This window comes from Cyrtonyx montezumae, unplaced genomic scaffold (genome assembly GCF_038088225.1).
Source record: "Cyrtonyx montezumae isolate F1298 unplaced genomic scaffold, pur_monq_1.0 scaffold_4, whole genome shotgun sequence".
NCBI lineage: Eukaryota > Metazoa > Chordata > Aves > Galliformes > Odontophoridae > Cyrtonyx > Cyrtonyx montezumae.
Window position 1 is genome coordinate 28,733,008 of NW_027072045.1, and position 20,176 is coordinate 28,753,183.

General features: G+C 34.8%; 1 protein-coding gene across 1 annotated transcript in view; it reads left to right on the forward strand.

Annotated features, from left to right (window-relative positions):
- LRMDA (leucine rich melanocyte differentiation associated) overlaps positions 1-20,176 on the forward strand; it is a 632,273-nt gene that overhangs the window by 353,190 nt on the left and 258,907 nt on the right. Inside the window, exons 4-5 of the mRNA XM_065746534.1 lie at positions 3,334-3,473; positions 14,082-14,208. Of these exons, the coding sequence (XP_065602606.1) occupies positions 3,334-3,473; positions 14,082-14,208 (267 nt within the window). The remainder of the gene's footprint in view (positions 1-3,333; positions 3,474-14,081; positions 14,209-20,176) is intronic.

Here is a 20,176-nt window from a genome sequence, read left to right on the forward strand (position 1 = left end):
TAATTGTGGCTGGTTTTTTTGGAGAGTATAGAGATGAGGTTGATCTTAGCAATTACACAGCAGAATTTTTGGCTCTAAATGCATCAGGGCAGCAACAGTAAATCGTGAAGAGGAAAAGAAAATGAAATTTTCAACTTACTTTTGATTTTTTTCCCCTGTATTTTCTTAACATTGTTTTAGAAAGACTACAGTTTTGGTGACCTTCTGCTATTTTGTTTTAAAAGAAATATATATCCTTCTAATTAACTAAACAGTGTACTGGAAATACTCTATGACTTTTGTCTTATCTCTGAAAAGCACTTAGTCATGAGAATGTGAATAGGTTTTCATTTATTTTTATTCCTACCCTCTTTGTGAAGAATAACTGTGATGGCAGGTGAATGAGAATAGAAAAGTATTCTGTACCATAAATTACTTTTTTTTTTTTTTTAAGAAGAATGGGAAAAGAGTTTAAATCTTACAGAACAGAAATTTTAATCAATGAACTTGAGTGCAGTTATTTTAGTTGTGATTTGATGGTCTATTCTGGCAACTACAAGTTGACTGTCACATCTCACAGGTTGGTGGACAAGTACTCATATTATTCTGGAATTCTGGGGCTGTTCTAAGTTTGCAAATCTTCAACTTTTAAGTGAATTAGTGAACTTCTGTGTTCCAAGTGATTATGTCTGATTCTTGGATTTTGTCATGTTTCTGCTCCTGTTGCAGTGGAAATCAAAATAATGCTAGGGTGTTACATATCTATCTAATTCTACAGAGGGAAGATAACAAAGAAAATGTCTAGAGGGCCTCACATATAACTAACTGCATGGAAAGAGGTTGATGTGTATTACTTGCTCACACTTGTTTGAGAGAATTTTTGTGGGAGAGTTTCTGTACCAAAAATCGATGTGTTTTAGATGTGAAATATTAGCATCTAGACACTAATTTCCTACTTTGGGGCAGATATACGTATTTGAGATGCAGATTGTCAGCTACTATTTACACAAGAGCCTTAGTGAGTATGGTTTGTCTCCCTTTTGCTTTCTATAGGACTTGGATTTGTGGTTTTAATCTAAGTTATCTTATATTACATATCCAAAAGTATTTTGATGTTTTTCTGTAACTCAGTGTGGTCAAATGGGAGTTAGAAAGTGTCTGTCTTAATCAATATTCACTAATGTTGTGGGAGAAAGAAAATTCTAATCCAGAAAAGGCTCTACTGAATTGTAACTGAAAATTCTACATTTTTACTTCATAAAAGAAGCACAAAATGTCTTTTTAAAAAATAGGGAATGGACAGATAAGATCTAAGCCTAGCAACAGCTAACCTCCTGTGTGTGATTGCCGTAATGGAAATAACTGCTATTTGTAATAATAAACTATTTATCAAATGAAACCTTTGTTTAGTTTAAGCAGTCCTGCAGGAAATTGTTTCTCCTAGCTGAGGGAGGGCGCTAGGTGCAACCACTCCTCTAATAGTCCTCAAAAATTTTAAAAATCCTCTTAGTTGAACATGCATGGAAAAGGAGTTTGTGACAATCCAGCAGGGTGAGGGATGTGATCCTGCCCCTCTACTCTATTGTGGTGAGACCTCACCTGGAGTACTGCATCCAGACGTGGAGTCCTCACTACAGGAGAAATATGGACCTTTTGGAGCCCATCCAGGGAAGGGCAACAAAAATGACCCATGGGGTGGAACACCTCCTCTACAAGGACAAAGTGAGAGAATTGGGGCAGTTCAGCCTGGAGAAGAGAAGGTGTCAGGGAGACCTGATAGCTGCCTTTCAGTATCTAAAGGGGGATCTGTAAGAAAGTAAGGAACAGATGTTTATGTGTGGCCTAGAGGTCCAGAAATGAAGATGAGAAATTTGGTGGCATCTTTATTATGGCTAACTAAGATGGGTTATGTTATGTGATAATACATGATTCAGTTTTTCTTAGGGTCTAGTTGATGGTTTAATGGCTAGAATACTTCATATAGTGCCCGTTCATATATTTAATTCCAAATTTCACACTCATGCAAAGTAGAATTTCCTCAGATGTTTTGGGACAGAACATTAGCTATGAGTATGGCTATGCTGTTTTTTAATAAGCTAAAATTAATAATTGTCAACATGATCTTGTATGTTTGAAAAAAAATTGGAACAAAAGGAAGACAACATTTTTGACAATGAAGCTGCTCTCTTCGTTCTGTATTGCTTCTGTTGCCCTTAAGATATTGAGGTGAAGAAATAAAGTAAATTCCATCAGCTAAATATAACAGATAACAGATAACAGAAACACATAAATCAAGTAAAATAATAGCAACACAGTTGAACTGAGGATTTAAAATAATAGTTGTGGTCTGTAACAGCAGAGTAGAGAAAAACAGAACAATAAAATACTTCTAATGGTTTTGAATAATTACTACTATTGTCTAAACCAGTCAGATTTTGAACACTGAAAGCCACATACACGTGTACACATGACCTCTTTTTTAAGAATTTGAACTTGAAAATGAAACATGAAAAGTGAACCAGAGTGTGTAGACTCTGAGACTATATACTTCAACAAAAAATTGCTCTAGTTGTTCAATTAGTAAGGCACAAATAGTTGAATATTGTTATGCTTAAACCAAAGCACTGATTTCCAATATCGCAGTGGCTGAAAGATTAATCTCTGCTTATTTCTTTGCTTTAATATATTTTATAGTATCAAAGATGTTTATATAAGATCATTTATGTTCTGAGGAGCACACTTAAGTTAAAATGTCTCATAACAAAATATAAGATATTTTACTTTTGAGGACTACAAACCTTAATGTATAAAATACATATTGAATTATTTAATTTTCATTTAGATAATAATCTATTTGCATGTACTAATTGAGTAATTACAAATGTGTTGCCGTGGCACTAAAAGCAATTATATTCTGAAAGTGAAGGTGGGTTGTTGTGGTTTGACTTTTTTTTTTTTTTTTTAGAAACACTCATTTTCCAGTGAACTGAATATATTAGTGATGAATGTTCTGTGAAACTGTTTGTTTCCATGCTGGAAAAGTTTCATGGCTCCAGCAATTGCTAGCCATTTTACCACACAGCATCCATCATTTTGTCAAAGTTTTAATGCTTTGTAGTGAACCACCTAGGAAAGAAAAGACTGTCAAAACAGCCAAATTCTTTCATTCCATGCCAACAAACTGACTAAAGTTTATCCCTGTTTGCCCTTGGAACAATTAATGTGACGTTTCCCCGAATGCCATACTAAATGTGATTGTCAGTTATTGAAATATATGTTTAAATCTGCAGTGATACAACTCCAAATGCTTTTTTCATCCATGTCATTGAATCCTTAACCCACAACCCTTGACACATAACAGAATTAGAAAGCCTTTTGGATCATTTGGCTGAAGTTGTGCCCTCACTACAGTATCTCAGTTTGCTTGGAAATGTGGCCTGCCCAAATGAACTGGTCTGCAAAGAAAAGGATGAAGATGACTACCAGAGGTACAGGTTAGTGTCTTCAATTATAAATTTAAGGTATGTCAGCATTGTTTTTAATACTGGTGAAATACTGAACTAAACCCAACTCGTAGTCCTGAACAACTCATTTACTCTCCCTCTTCTGAAGGAAATGTGCCATGTTCTGCCATGAAACGCTTATGAATTTGAGTAACCCCATTTCAATTCAGTCCCTCTTAGAAAACATTTCAGGAACTATTTCAGTGATGTACAATTTGAGCTGAGCAGGTTTTCACAGGCTTTCCTGAACATGGGTGTTCATATGTGTTTACCTATGTCCCCCTTCCTTATTTAGGACCAAGGTAAGGCAACAGTTAGTTATACTAATGGTAACAGCTAATAAAAATAATAACAATAAAAAAGTGGCTACACCCAGCCAGTTACATTGTCTTCTTTTAACGTTTGATTGTGGTGAGGCATTTCCTCTATGATAGGCATCAAGACACTATTAAAGAACACAGAAGAAATGGCTACTGTATTTTGGTTCTTTACTCAGAACTGTTAGTGTTTAGAATCAAATAAAAAAGGCTAGCCATCTCAATAATGTAATTTTAATGAGCTATATTACACAGAAGGTCACCTGGAAATTAATGTGGAAGCCTGATAAAGTGCTGTTTGTCTAGGTGCTGTGAAAATTTACCATAATAATATTTATTTATTTTTTTAATAAAAATACTTGTATGTGATGGTGATTGTGAGTATAGGTCCGAAACTTATGGAATTTCTGCTGACGTGGCAATATTTCATAGCTATAATTGTTAGAAAAATTGAGACACTGAGACATTGACTACCATTATATTTACAAATATCTTTTTCTTGTTTGGATCTGATGGAAGATTTCAGTCTTTGTGTACTTGCACTTAAATTGAAAATGGCTCTTTGTGAGGCAAATCACAGCCAAGAAGTACTTTACTGGTCAGTGTGCTGACAACCTTAAACAGAGACTGATCTTACTTTTTGTTAGCAGATCAGTTGCAGTATTAAGAGTTGCAAAAATCCTGAAAATATCCTCACATAATCCGAAGTATTCTGTAGGAGTTATTATAAAAACAGTACAAAGTGGTTTTGACCAAAAGTGGTTTTATTAGGAAGCAGCATTAATTGGGTACAGCAGATTGTAGCTCATAAATACTGTGCAGATACATTTTTTACCTTGTTACAGATTTTTGAAAAGGATTTCTTGGTTATCATTAACCTAAAGATTTTCAGCTCTTAACAAGTCTACTTTTGAATTTGGCATATCTATAGTATTTTAGTTTTCAACAAGTAGATCAGCTAAGATTTAATAAAATATTTTCCCATTGCTTTCGCATTTACCTGGAAGGTATGTCTGCTATCCAGCTTACAGGAGTCTAACAGTGTTGTCTCTGTATAAATTTATGTGACATTTGCAGTGGAAAATTGCTTAAAAATGAATGATATTTCTACAGTTTACTGTTTTTCACTTTAAGTATGTTTTCTGACAATGTCTCCTATTAATCATTTAAGCAAAAATAGTACCTTAAAGGAGCCATTCAGAGGCAAGAACCCATGGTTCATTTAGTGCTGTCTGAAAAAATTCTTTATTGATTGACATCCTCTGTGGTTATGTGATGTAATATTTATAATATGTCATGCTGCCATACATCAAAACAAGCGTGTCTGTTGTTTCATTTCAATGTAAAATGTTGATTTCAGGGAGGTCAAGGTAGTTTTAGGTCACATCTTGGCAAACCACTGTGTCAAAAGTGTGAAATGATTGTATTTATGCATCTGCTGGAAACTGCAATGTTGCCTCCATTTTCTTTCCTCTCAACTTTTCAAAAACTTGATTATTGTTTCTATATAAACTGGATTAATTAAAACTTACTCAAGAAAGACAAATGGATTTCCAATTAGTTGAATGATTTATGGTTCTGTTGCTGTAATGAGAGCTTGCTGATGATCTTCCATGATTTTGTTACATTATATGACCTATATTTACCAGAAAGCATTACATTCAAAAGCAAACAAACAGAAGTGTTTATGTATGTGTATCCACATTTCTTATGTTATACATACTCATTCTGTATGCATAAAATGTGTGTTATACACACTCATTCTGTATGCATAAAATGTGTGTGTGTGTGTGTATATATAAAACTTGTCTTTACAGGAGTAAATTCACCTAAATGAATAATGATGAAAATGACTAAAAAGAGTTTAATAGTTATGCAGTTTTTAATGCATGTTTTGAAGAAACATAGACATTTTCTTCCTTTCCCAAAATTTACAAATTTATTTCTACAGAATAAATGTATTGCTTCAAATCTTAAAAGCAAACGGTTGTAATGGTTAGTTTTGCCACTGTTTTCAGGGTCTGAAGTAACTTTTTTTTTTTTAAAGCTTTTAGAGAAATTTGTCACATAGAAAACATCAAAACGTTATATTTCAGTGAACCTCAATGAAATAAACCTTTTACCAAAAACTTAGACTCTTTTTTTTGCAGTGATCATTGGAACCACAGCTTCATTTTTCATTGAGCTTTAATTTCATTCTTACTGAGTTCAATTAGAGTTCAGGCTATTTAATTCCTCAACCAGAATGAGAAAGGTGCTGGAAATCAAAGCTTTACTTAATCTTCACATTCCAGCAAACTGAAAAGACCTATAAAACCCCAAAAGTCTCAACTGCAAAGAAAATGATGCAAAATCAAGTTTTTAAGACTTAGTCTATTAATTTAAAAATATATTAACAATAGAAATAGAAGTACTGTATCTTAAAGAAGAAATCATTAGAGTTTGTCATAAATAATAGATAACATGGAAAACTGTTTTTCTGTCAAGGTGTAGGGATCTGTATCATCAAGTAATTCACCATTTCCATCAGCAGTTCAGTGCTATAGCTCTTGCCTGTTTTTTCATTGCAAATAGATTTTATGCAAAAACATTGTGACTTTTTATTCAGAATGTTTGCTTTCTTTCTTAGTAAGATAGCAACTTTTGAGTGGGATTTTTTTTTTTTGAAAAAATAATAGAAAAGAAACAGTAAAATATTTTATTTCATTTTGTTTTCCATGCCCTATTATTTCTCCTTACCTTCAAATGTGTAGGAGAAAAATTGATGACATTTGTTAATGAAATTTTTCTTGGAGAGGAAAAGTATATGGAAAGCTTCATTCAGTGATATTTTTATAACTGAACCTGTTTGGTTCCTTTTCAAAAGTTCCCCCTCCCTGCCATTATAGAAGTGTTTTAATTTATTTGTGGAAAAAAATATTGTGCTATTGCTCCTTATTATTTATTTATTTAAGCTGTCTAGCTTTGAGAGATATTTTGTGAATGTTTATCTTGGGGATGAGGTAAAAGGAAAATTTCAGGAATCTCTCCTCAGTGCAGAAATTAGAATAAGAAAATCTAATGGTAATAAGAAAGACTGAAATGCTTTTGCCTCAAACAGGAAGCAACAAATGCACAGAAAAACCACTTGCAAAACAGTTCATGTTCTAAAATAACCTATTCTACAATCTCTACTTTGAAGATTGCGTGAAAGCAAAGGTCATGACCTGGAGATCAAAGTAACTTGAAGTCAACACAGTAATTGCTGGTTGCTTCTCTTGTACCCGCACTTGGTCAGTCCTGTGGGTGTATTGTTTGCTGTGCAAACTTCAAACAGAGTGTTACTGAACTGTGAAAAATCATCTGGGTCAGAGTGTATTACAAAGCATTGGCTAATGCTGCAGGTGACCTCACCTATTTTCATTAAAGTGATATGATTGTGAAGAATGTATACCGTGTGTGAAGTTTTCAGTGCTTGTTCATTCTTTGCTCTTTATTGACATTTCCTGGAATGATGCATTCATTAATTATTGACATGAAAACAAGGGCAAGTGGAAACAAATGCCTGAGTTTATTTTAAATTAGCCTAAAAGCACATACATGAGATATGCTATCTTTGGCAAGGGGAGCAAATGATGATAACCTTATGAAGTCCTCTTAAGATATAGCAGCAAGAAAGGAAGAACAGGCATTTTGAATTACCTTTTCAAACTAATTCAGCTATTCCTATCCAATAGGCTTAATTCTGTGAAATGCTAGGACATCTTACAGACTTTTCAGCTTCCTGCCATTTATAAATATATATAGCACATATATAACCTTCTTGTTGCTTTTAAATAGCCTTTTTTTTTAAATTTAATTGGTAATAAAAAAACATTTTCAAAAAGGGATAGGAAGCTTCAGATGTCAATGAAACTGATAATATTTTTGGTCAACTGTCAATGAACTTAGTAATGTAGCTTCCTTTTAGAAGGAGAAATTGCAGTTTGTAACATTGTGATGCATGTTTTATGTACTCCTTGGTATGTTTCAAGGATTTCCTTCTATTTGTATAATCTTTGAATCTATGCTACTTCACTATTTACTTGAGTCTTTATGATTTTTACAGTATTTGGAAGAAGAAAACTTTATTTAACAGGCATCAGATAGCTGCACAACATCCATCTGAGTTTAGCCATTGTAAAGATTTAGGAGCAATATAATTTGTTTTTATCAGGTAGGCAAACTGATGTCCAAAATGCCCTAACTTGTCTATGCCAACACAGTAAGTCTAACTTATAACTATAGTTGTTACATGTATATAGATAGTATGTTCTAATTCATAGAGATGGCGTACTGAGGTAGAGCAGAGTTTTATCCGGAACTATAACATATTCAGATTTTCTGTTCTTTTCCTGTATTAGGAGGAGAAAATGAGAAATTCTTTCCCAATATACATTATTGCCAATTTAAAGGTTTTATTGTAGTTTGGGTTATGGGTGATGCCAATATCTTTCAGCATCAGGAGACCACCCATATTCTATAACTTGTCTGCTTTGCCAAGGGAGGTAACAAATGAATCTAGGCCTTTTGATGCTATGACATCAAATGACTTTTTCATATTATGGTGTTCAGAGTGTAGAATAGAAATTTATTGGAACTATCGGATACAAGGATGGAATTAGAGTATAGATACCATTTAATATTTTGCCAATTTTTTTATGCCTGAACCTACAGGTCTGATTTAAAATAAATAAATAAATAAATAAATGTGAAGTTGTGATGTAAACATAGCTATTTAACAAAGTAGAGTTGACATGAAAGTGATTTATAGCTGTTCTGATTGGGACTGATACATTTCTTATATATTTTTAAAATAAATTTGTAAATTTCCTCCACTTGGTTCTTTAAGGAACACTTGCTGATCAATTTTTCTTTATTTGTGAATTTATCTCCAAAGATTGTGTGGATCATGGCTATTTTTTGGAGATGTAGGAATAACAAAATGACTTTTTTTGAAGTAATGACTGTTACATAGTAGAGAACTACAAATATAACCAGAATATACCGGGTTAAGACATAGATTAGTTCCCTGTTTGTATGGCAGAGTTGAGAATACAAACTTGTGGTTTATGAAGGCTGTGAATTGAGCCTTTATCAGAGACAGTATTTCTTCACATAAAATAAACTAGAATTGCATGTTAATAAATAGCAATAACTAATCTGAAAAGTCTTTTTTCCTCCCACTTTCTGAACTTTAGTATATTTGGAAGAAGGAATGTTTTGCCCCACTGAGCTTTTACAAATGTCAATAGCAGCTGAATCCCAAATGCACAGCATTCCTTTGCAAATGTTCCCTGAAGTCCATTCCTCTTCTCCAGTATCTTGACAAGCCCATATAAAAATTATTAGAAATAATACTGATCACATGCAACACTTACAAAATTGGCAAATTAATTGTTAATCTTTACTGTCATTTTCACTTAAGTAAGACTGAAAAACATGAAATGTGATATATAGATTTTTTCCCCATTCCTGAGTGTTCCTGTTTGTATATGATAAGTATCTATTGTTAATTTATTTTAACAGGACATTTGGCACAGGTGGGTTAAGGTGTGGGGTAATGATTCTGGACAAATCAAGATGCAACTTTCCTTTCATAGTTCATTTCCTTCATCCACTGTGAATCAGAATATCAGTCTACAGGCAGTGATGTATGGATCTCTAAGCACCTTCTCTCCAGAGTTCATCTTTATCCTCATCACTGAAGATGATTACTTTCTTTTATATCACTGCAAAGGTGTTGAGCCCGGTAACAGTAGTCTCAGAGCACATGGAGCAGTGCTATGTTTCATAGTGATCTAAAAAAACAAAAAACAAAAAATCAACAAAAAAAAAAAAAAAAAACCCACAAAGAAAAAAGGAGGTGAGGGGAGATACTGCCTGCCAATCTCCAATCTAAAATAAATCTTCCTAAACTTAGAATATAAAAAGTAGATGGATCTTTCCTCATTAAACAGCATTCTCTTAACTAGTGATTTTACAGTCCAAAACAGGTGCAATGTGTCATGAAATTTATGGATCCTTGTACATGCCATAAAGTATTTTATGATGGCTGCATTCTGTGTTATTAGTAGCTGTCTTTTTTCTGCAGCCATCGGTGTTTGATAATACTCTTAAAACACCCAAAATTACTTACCTGCAAGCAACATTCCAGATAGTCCCTGTTGACAGTTTGAATAAGTTTAGTGCCCTTTTGTTGTACTTTACCTTCAAAACAGACTGATTGAACCATCAATAGCTCCTGAAAGCTGACAGAGACATGTCATCTGGTCTAACCCTCTGATAGTAGGTTATCTGTGGGAGTTAACCTCCCTGCATTGTTAACTGAAATGTTTTATGTACTATGCAACTTTAGGATACTGCTGTGATAACCTTAGTAACTAAGTCATACATCACAGTAAAGAGATTTTGTGCAACAAATAACCCTGGATTAAATTTACAGGGGTTGAATTGATATTGTAAAGTGTTCATTCCAGGGATTTGGTAATTCTGTTCTGTACTTTTATGGCAAAGTTTTGTTGCGTTTAGATTGAAACTGCGTCTTCATATTTCTAGCTAAAATATACCAAGAAATCCAGGAATTTTCTTCAGCCATTTAAGGAAAAATTGCAATATTCTTTCTACATAATTCAGATTACTTTTATCCCTTATTTAGTAAAATAAACCTGAATAAGTGGGATAATATTTCAAATCAACTTTTAAAAGGATCAGTCATTGATATATCTTTGTTCTACTCATGGTATAGATGACTTAACCTCAATTCTATCCTTTAATATTTGCACCAACTTTAAATTAAAACAAACAAACAAACAAAAAAACACACAAAAACACTGGCTTGTCATGCAGTTTGTGGCTTAGTTTATGTGGGTGGGTTTTTTTGTTTTGTTTTTGGAATTAGCAAGTACTGGTACTAATTCTGTTTTTGAAATTCAGTCAGGATGCACTCAAAAACACAAAAAATACATTTGTATCAAGGAATGCTATTGTAATTTTAAGCTCTTTTGAAATGATTGAGAGACTGACATTAGGGCTGTGATCCAAAGTCAGCAAAGATGACAGTGCTGTCTTAGTCTGTTGTCATTTGTGTTACAGGCTGCTTTTCAGTGGCATATTTCATTCCATCATTAAACATTTGCTGATTTTCCAATACTGATGTTTTCTTCACCTGAATATTCATCTTTTCTCACCCTACACTTAGTGGGTGTCTTTACTCATTTTTAGCTTCACTCTTCTTCCATCCTGACATATTGTTTCCTTCTGTACATGTCTTCATCTCAAAGAGTCTGTTGTCATCAGAGCTTTACTGCCAGTAACACAAGATGGGTAGATTTTCCTCTACTGAAAGATAAGGGCTAGCAAAATGCCAGAGAGGACTGGAAGGGCAGCCAGGAGAGCTGGGAGGAGCAATAAAATGTGTCAGCCTCACAGTTCAGTGGTATTGCTTAAGAAATGGCCTCAGAACATGTTTTGTTTTCAAAGTTATTCTTATAATATCCCATTAAGTCGTCTATCTTAGGCAGAGTGACCACAAAATGGTAGAGTTCTCTATTCTTGATGAAATCAGGAAGGTGGTCAGTGGAACTGCTGCCTTGGGCTTCTGGAGAACCCTCTTGGAACTATTCAGGCACTGTTAGGGAGACTCCTTTGGGAGACTGCCCTGAAGGTTAAAGGGGTCCAAGAAGGCTGGATGCTCCTTGAGAAGGAGGACCTGAAGGTGCAGGAGCAGGCTGTCCCCATGTGCTGTAAGTTGAGTGGGAGGGGAAGAAGACCAGTCTAGATGAACAGAGAACTTTTGCTGAGGCTCTGGGAGAAAAAGTTTACCTCTGGTGGAAGAAGGGGTGGGCAACTGAGGGGAGAGTACGAAGAAGAAGCTATGATATGCAGTGAAAATATTAGAAAGGTGAAAGCCAAGCTTGAACTCATCCTGGCCACTGTAGTAAAAGACAAGTAAAAGATTGAGTACACACTCAGTAAGTTTGCGGATGACACCAAGTTGGCAGGAAGTGATGATTTGCCTGGGAGTAGGAAGACCCTACAGAGGGATCTGGATAGGTTGCATCACTGGGCTTGAGGCCAGCATGATGAAGTACAAGATCAGGTGCTGGGCCCTGCACTTTGTTGACAACAACTCCATGCAACTCTACAGGCCTGAGACAGAGTGACTGGAAAGCTGCGCAGAGAAAAATTACCAGGGGCTGTTGGTCAGTGCTCAGCTGAACATGAACCAGCACTGTGCCCAGGTGGCCAAGAAGGCCAATAGCACCCTGGCTTGTATCAGAAAGAGTCAGCAGGAGCAGGGAGGTAGCGTACCCCTCTACTCAGCACTGGTGAGCCTGCATCTTGAGTACTGTGTTCAGTTTTGGGCCACTCATTACAAGAAAGGCATTGAAGCAGTGGAGCATATCCAGAGAAGGGCAACAAAGCTGGTGAGGGGTCTGGACCACAAATCCTATGAGGATGCTGAGGGAACAGGGATTGTTTAGCCTGGAGAAGAGAAAGCTTGGAGGAGACTTTATTGCCCTCTACAATGATCTCAAAGGAGGCTGTGTCAAGATGGGAGTCAGCCTCAAATTGTGCCAGAGGAGGTTCAGTTTGGATATTAGGAAAAATTTCTCACAAAGACTGGTCAGGCACTGGAATGGGTTGCCCAGTGAGGTGGTTGAGTCACTGTCCTTGGAGATGTTCAGGAAACATGTAGATGTGGTACAAAGGAACATGGTTTAGTGGGGGAATATTGATTAGGTGGACTAGATGATCTTAAACATCTTTTTCAACCTTAATTTTTCTGATTCTATAGGCAGGATTCTCTTTAATTGGTCTGAGCTTTTCAGTGCTGAGCATTTTCAATTCACTCATTAACAATTTTATTAGACTGTTGTCTTAAAGGAAAGTTGTATTTGGCTGAGTGATTTCTTTGCAGCATTAAATTTTGCTTGGTTGTAGGTGGTAAGATCTTTTTCAAGTGTCCACTTAGCCTTGAGGATAGAATTCTAACTGTTAGCTTTTAAAACTATCTTTTTCTTTCAGAGAAGTTCTGATTCAAAATACTATGCTATGCAGTTTTCTGCTGCAATTTCTTCCTTCAGCTGCCAGTGGGGATTGGTATGATGATAAGCCTCTGACTGACTATATGTCCATGAAAAGCAGCTAGGTGTGGGGGACACTATCAAACACCTTTATACCCTCCACCGGGAAGCGTGGCACTTCCTCACTTTGCAATGGTTGCTTCACGTTTGATTGACTAAGTGTAAATAACATGTACTTGAGGTGGTTTTGTATTTTGATTTACTATGGTCATGTGTCTTATCTTGTTTCTGAGCTACCATGTTCTGCTTCTACATACAAGGAATCAGTGTTACCTTTGAAGGTAAAACGTTGCTGTACTTTGAGATAAATTGTTAAACAGGATACTGATGGATATAGGAACTCTGAATTATGAGAATATTCTTTCAAAAAATGGCTTCTCCTTGACTGCTTCCACATTCAACCCTGAGTTGGAGTCCATGCCTTATGAATACCTTTTCTTCCTATCAGGACCAAATTGATATTCTGCATTCAAATGGTGCCTGTGTCAAAATTTAGTTTTGGAGAACAGATTCTGGGAAAAACTCTTCATTCCTTCTCTTGACAAATTCTTGTTTTAATGCTAAGAGAACACTGGCACACATTTCTGTCAAGATAAAGGAGTGTGTTTTAGAATGTATGGGAGAAGAAAAATCACATTTCTCCCTGATTTGCTATTCACATGGGGCTCTGATGTTGCTGATCATTGTGTTTTTAGGAAAACATAATATAAATGTGAAGTGTTTGCAAGTGACTGTTTGCTGGAAAGTCTTTAATGAGAAGATAGCTGACAGTTCTGGTGCCTCAGATCAGTCTTTCTCTGCAACATGGGATAGAATTCTAAAATTACTCAGAAGTCTAAGCCAGCAATCTAAAAATAATTTCCAATTTATATTATTCCTGACTATGCCTTACATCACAGTAATTTCTATAGATTACATATAGGTACATGGTGGAAATATTCTGATCTATTTGATGTACACATTAATAAATTGTTATGGGCAAGCTATGAGAAGTTCATTGTGATAAAGTACAATTACTTTTCACGTACGTTACATTCCATGGAAATGGAATGAGAGAGGACAGAGAGAAGAAATAAGGACTATTTGCTATACTGTTCCTGTTCTAAACGTTTAATTTGTGAGTATATCTTTGTTTATTACTGAATTTTAACACTATGCGTGCTGCTATCTGTCAGGTACTTTGTTCTGCACAAATTGAAAAACCTGAAATTTCTCGATACTCGGCAAGTAACCAGGAAAGAGAGAGAGGAAGCTCTGGTTAGAGGTGCCTTCATGAAAGTGGTTAAACCCAAGGATGCTAAGGTAGGACAGTAAAAGTTAAAAGGGAGCAATATCTCATTCATTAATGCTGCTTTAATACAGCTCCAAAAGCTAGCTATTGTCATTGAGCTGAAAAGAATGCTTTTTGTCTTGTCTGGATATATGTAAGAACTATATGATATTCTGTTGTAAAAGTATTCAATGTTTATGACAAGTTGTACCCTGCTGTCTGTGTTATACACAAATGTCTGTTGCAGGGCTCACACCTATGGTATTTGTTAGCTCTTAGTGGAACAGCCAATTCTAATTTTGTGTGGTATTTCTTAATGCGATGTCCTGCTAATAAGCACTGACAACATCAGAGACAGTTTAAGTAATCTGAGGTTTTGATACCATTTGCATAAACTCATTGCATACTGCTGAGGCAAATAATGTAAATGTGATTTCTCCATTTTGCCTCTTTTTGCTGTTGTTGATCAATGTAAGATAACAAAACTGAGTTTGAGTGCTGCAATGCTGTAGATCTTTCTTGAAGTTTCTTAAACACTCAAGTGTTTGGTCTACTTGTTGTCTGTGTACTGTTTTGAACCATCAGTAATTTACTGCAGATTTCCAGTAATGCTGAATAATAACACAGCAGTTGTGGAAATGCATTGTTTAGTAGCATAACAGTGTCACTAGATAAATGCATTATCACAAATAAAACTGCCTTGCATAACAAATTAATTCAGATTTATTTTTAGGTAACTATTAAAATGCTAACACTTCAGATACAAGCATAGCTGTGGAACATTTTTTACTGCTGCCTTCAGTTACTTCAGTTATCATATATGTGCTAAAGGAAATAATGCATGTTTAAGATGTTGTGGATATCTTCTTCAAAGCAAATCATCTTTACTGAATCTAGCCGAATGCAAGAGTTGAAATTTATGAAGTATGGTATGTGCATGCTGTGTGTTTCTATGATTCTTCTATCCATATTTTAGATCAGGTGAAGTATTATTTTTATTAACAATTAGATTTTTCACTCAAGCGTCTGCTGTTTCAATTTTAACCAATTAAACGGTATAAGACCTTTTTTGGATGAAACCTCTTTCGAAGTCAATAGCTGAGAGTAAATTACTTCACAAAAGTAGGGATAGAATCTTTATGTGTAACTGAATCCTTTGTATAGTTTTGAACTATTAGCCCACTGTCATGATTAAACCTACATTTATTTCATCAAAAGTGCAAAAGACACAAATTTATCGTTATCGTTGCTACACTAAAGTTGTTTTTTTTTCCTTCTTTATAAATGGTTTGGTACAAATTGCTGATGGTAAAATCACTGTAAATGCTTTTCATGACATGAATTAATGCTTTTAAGGCACTATCAAATTATCCTCATCATACAATATTATACATGTTACAGAAGTGGCTAATTTAAAACAAAATTTAAACTGGATGCAGAACCCAATCTGAGATATTATAAACAACCAAAAATTGTTTTGAATTCATGCTCATTTCCTAGGATATTTATGCTTTATGTATGTGTGCAAACTCTGTGAGAACACTGAAAATGTCCTTTGTGCAAATATGCTTTGAGAAGTTGATATGTATGCATACAGTTATTTATAACTGTACTCAAAGACAATAAGAAGTAGCATTCATCTATATATTACAAAGATGATGTGCACAATAACTGTGCTTTCAACTTCCATCATATGCTATATATTGAATATATAATGAGTTTTGTCCTCCAGCCTTCAGGTTTCCTTATAAAATTAATCTGGTGTATCAGCAAGTTCATTGATCCCTCTGTTATGTAATTGTTGAAAATTTTGACCAGCTTCAGCCTAATTTAGCAGTTGGATTGTGGTAATAAATTCTAAGCTTTCTGAAATCAGCTAGAGGGTAATACACTGCAGCAGACACTGCATTAGTCTTCAGAAAAATTCCATAAGGTGTTGATCTAGTGATGCAAGAGCCTGCTGATAACGAGCTTCCTCAGAATATTTTATTCTGTCTTCCTAAGTTAGTATCAACCATGTTTGACTATGCTTGCCAGCAGTCAAGTTAGAATCATTAGCATTATTAGTGGATGCCACATGGAAGTATTGTTCTCCTAAGTGTAGTATCAATAGTGAACCAATCAGATTTACTTTTTCTAGGAAAAAAAAAGAAAAAAGAAACCCCAACCAACCAACCAAACAAACAAACAAAAAAAACCCCAAACAACTACATCTGGGTCCCTCTCTCCACTGTCACAAACAGGAGATGGTGTGGTTTATTCAGCATAAAACCAGACTGATGACCTGAAGAGGCTGTGATGTGGGGAGCTGTTTCCATTTTAGTCTTAACAAAATACTTGGGAGACCAAAATACCCCACCAAGAAGAAATACTCAAAATGAGAAGAAAACAAACAAAACAAAACAAAACAAATTTCCATCTGATTAGCTTGCATTTACTGAAATGCAAAAGTATCTAGCAATCACCAGTCATCACTAACTCATAAGTATTCTATTTTGTATTAATTTTTAGACTTTCATTTTTCCCTGTATTTTGTTCATATTTTTAACAGAACACTGTTCTTTTTTGTGCTTTGCTTTTCACCCTTTGTTTAAAATGCATCTGTTTGTGATGACTGTCTAATAGAAAGATGCAGTCACTTATTAGAAAACAGTTTAATAATACAATGCGGTGTTCCATCTCTTTATGTAAGTGAGCTAAACTTCATTTTTCTGTGATGCTTGTGTTTTCTTTTGTCAAAATATTGAATGTAGTATCATGTCTGATTTTAATAAAGATGGGGCAAGCCTAGCTGGAGAAGAGGCATTGTGCCAGATAAGGTAGCTTCATTTAATGACCAGACCATGACCCCATTTCACTGACATAAGTGTAGATCAGAGTGGAAGATGGCTGTCCAGTGTGAAGTGTGTTTCTGGGCTTGACAGCACTTCACATCAGAACGACAGCTTAAGAATACGACAGTCAAAATTGCTTAATTATGTCCCAGCTTTGTAATTATTCATCCTGCTCTTATGAGTGCAGTTGTCATTTCTTTGACATAATTATTTAAAACTGTACTCTCCCTTAGTTCATAGGTTGTATATGAATTGTGCTTCCAAGTGTTTAATCTTAAAAATTTAGAGATGTGAAACAGAATATCATTTGAAAATCTACTTCTAAGGTGCCATATTTGTATATTGTATGTGATATACATAAAATGAAATGATGAAGTATCAGAGGAGGTCATAATTTCTTCTTTTAAAGATCCGTATCTGTGATCATTTAATCTAGATGATAAAATATGGGTATATTCATTATATATAAAATGTGTTCCTTCGATTACATAACATAACTGTTTTAGTTCTCTTTAAATATAATTGCTTAGCACTGGGTAAGAATACCTGCTTTTAAAAGATGCATATACTTCCCCGTATTTTGCAGCCCCTCTGCACAGCAGCTGTTTTTTGTTTTGCTGTATTTTCAAGGTTAAGATTTTTATCAGTTATACTTGTAGTGGCAAATGCAAGCAGTGTGTTATTTGGCCAGATATAGCAGTCTTGAAGTTCATTGGACCAAATTCTTAGCAGGAATACATGGGTATACTTCCAAGCTGTTTTGCTTTATTGCATCATTATCAGGAACATCATGTCCAGTGAATATAAAGGAAATTCTGTACAAGAGATGGCAGTATAAGTGTTTTGATTTTTTTTTTCCTCTCAGGTGTATTATTTTCTTCACAAATTATAATCATAAAACCTGACATAGCATTCTTTTTTTTTGTTTGTTTGTTTTTTTCAAGGAATGAAATGAAGGCCCCTTAGTAGAAGAAAAATCTAATACTGTTTTTCATGTCATTAGAGTATGTGATTCTTGCTCACACTGTGATTTGGAGGACAGAGAAAGTTTGTTTTTAATACGATAGTAAGACTAAATATTTAATGGTACAGCTAAAGAACTAAGGAAATCTAAAATTTATAGTTCTGGTTTTGGATCATTATTAGTGCTATTTTGCTCAAGATCATAGGAAGTGCTATTATATAAAAGTGAGTGATGCTTTTTAAAAAATTCTATTACAATCAGATAATTGTAAAGGGACTCTAGGAATTTTTGTCCATAGCTATTTTAAAAAGTCATGATTTTCTTAAATATATATCCTGTCTCTTCCTAAAATGTACACCAGGCATTTTTGCTAACATGTCTTATGGACTCCTTTTTACCTTTTGCTAAATTAAGAAAATGGGGGTTAGGTTTAAAGAGTAAATAAAAGATGACAGATAAGACTTTGTCAGCTCACAGGTTTCTTCCTCTTACCATCACTGTGTAGAAATCAGGGCTTATGCACTTAAAACATTTGGAATTGTAGAACCTAGGACTTTTAAAGTGTAAATATCCATTATGTTAATGAATTTCTAGATAATAAGGTACCTCTCTGAGATAGCTTCTACAAAATAGATCTCCTTACCGTCCCTTATGTTAAACTTTCATGTAGTAAAAAAGAACAAAGCTATGAACTGAGGATTCCAAAGTAGACTATGATGCAGTAATACTGACTTCAAGACGCTGTAAACGTGATGCTGTTCTTTGACATGCTGAGCTGTCCTTTTTGCTCTTGCAAAGTGTAAGTATTTTAAGGAATAGTCCATAATGATTACCTATTTGCCAACTATATGTGAACTTATCACTTAGCACAATGAGTCCAGAAGCAGAACTTGAGCAGTCATATTCATAAATGCAAGAATACACTGATCAAAAGACATTTTAAGATCATTAAAACCATCCTCAATTTTTATGTTTTTTTCAACAAAAATGAGTTCTCAAATGTGGATATGATATCTGAGAGAAAAATTCTGTTATCAGATCTCATGGTGCTTATAGGGTAAATTATGTTATGGGGTTGTAAGAAATGGGAAATCTAATTATGGCTGTGCATAGTCTTGAATAAGGGGCTTAAGAGTGTAACAGAAAAGTTATATTTCAGACAAATAAACAGAAAGCTGTTATTTCTTCAAATGACTGATGTAGGTCCATTTAATTTAATTTGTCTGTGAATTTGTGCATCATGTGGGAAAACTCTTGCTCCCCAAATTAGTAAATGGTCTTCTAAGGCCAGCAGTTAAAAAGTTGCCTTCCAAGTGCTTGTAAGGGAACGGTGTTAAAGTGATCAGAAAGCCAGGCTTGGAAAAAGCAGTGAAAGGAGAGAAAAGCAGGGGACAATATCCAAAGGAGAATAGAAGAAAGTTATGATAGTGAAGTTGAAGCTGAAAATTTTAGTTAGGAAGAATTCGGAGAGTAAGCACCTTGCATGCAGTACTGAAATCTGCAAACTAAGAAATTTAAAGGGAATAGATTGGTCTTTTTTTACTGTACTTCATGTCATGATATATGATGGATCACAAGATTTGAGAGAGAGAGAGCTTTAGTCTGTGAAGTTTGAGAAGAGCAATGAGTTGAAAAAGTGAGGACTAAGCTGAAAGCACAGTAACTGAAATAATAAAGGAATGTATTCTCTTTGCCTAACCAGCTGTAATTCCATCTGTCATGAAAAAAATACGTGGGTCATAGGTGTGTTAGGGTAAAAGGAGGAAAGACTTTTTCTCATTGTTTGTTCTCGTGGTAATATTTCTTGAAAAACTGATATAAATTTAGTTCTTTGGAAGGGTAGTATGCAGAATACATTTCAGTATCTCATTGTAATAAAGTATCTCTCTCCTAAAATAATTCCTTCAAAAAAAATTGCCTGATTTTCATGAAGCCAGTGTTCTTTTCACCATTAATGATCCTGATGCACTTTTCACATAGAAGGGGTGTTAGTCTTGGAGCTGTGGCCTGGTTCCAATTCAGGTAATTACCTTCTGCCTCCACAGATTTCTTTGCAGTCTCAATTTTCTAAGGCATTTTTCTCCACCTTCTGCCCTAAAATATTATGTAGAGTTGCAGAGTGCTAGTTAACCAGCTGCTACTTCGCACCTGAAAGTTGTCTGTCTTTCAATTGTATTGTGCAAATTGATCCCTTTGCAAGAC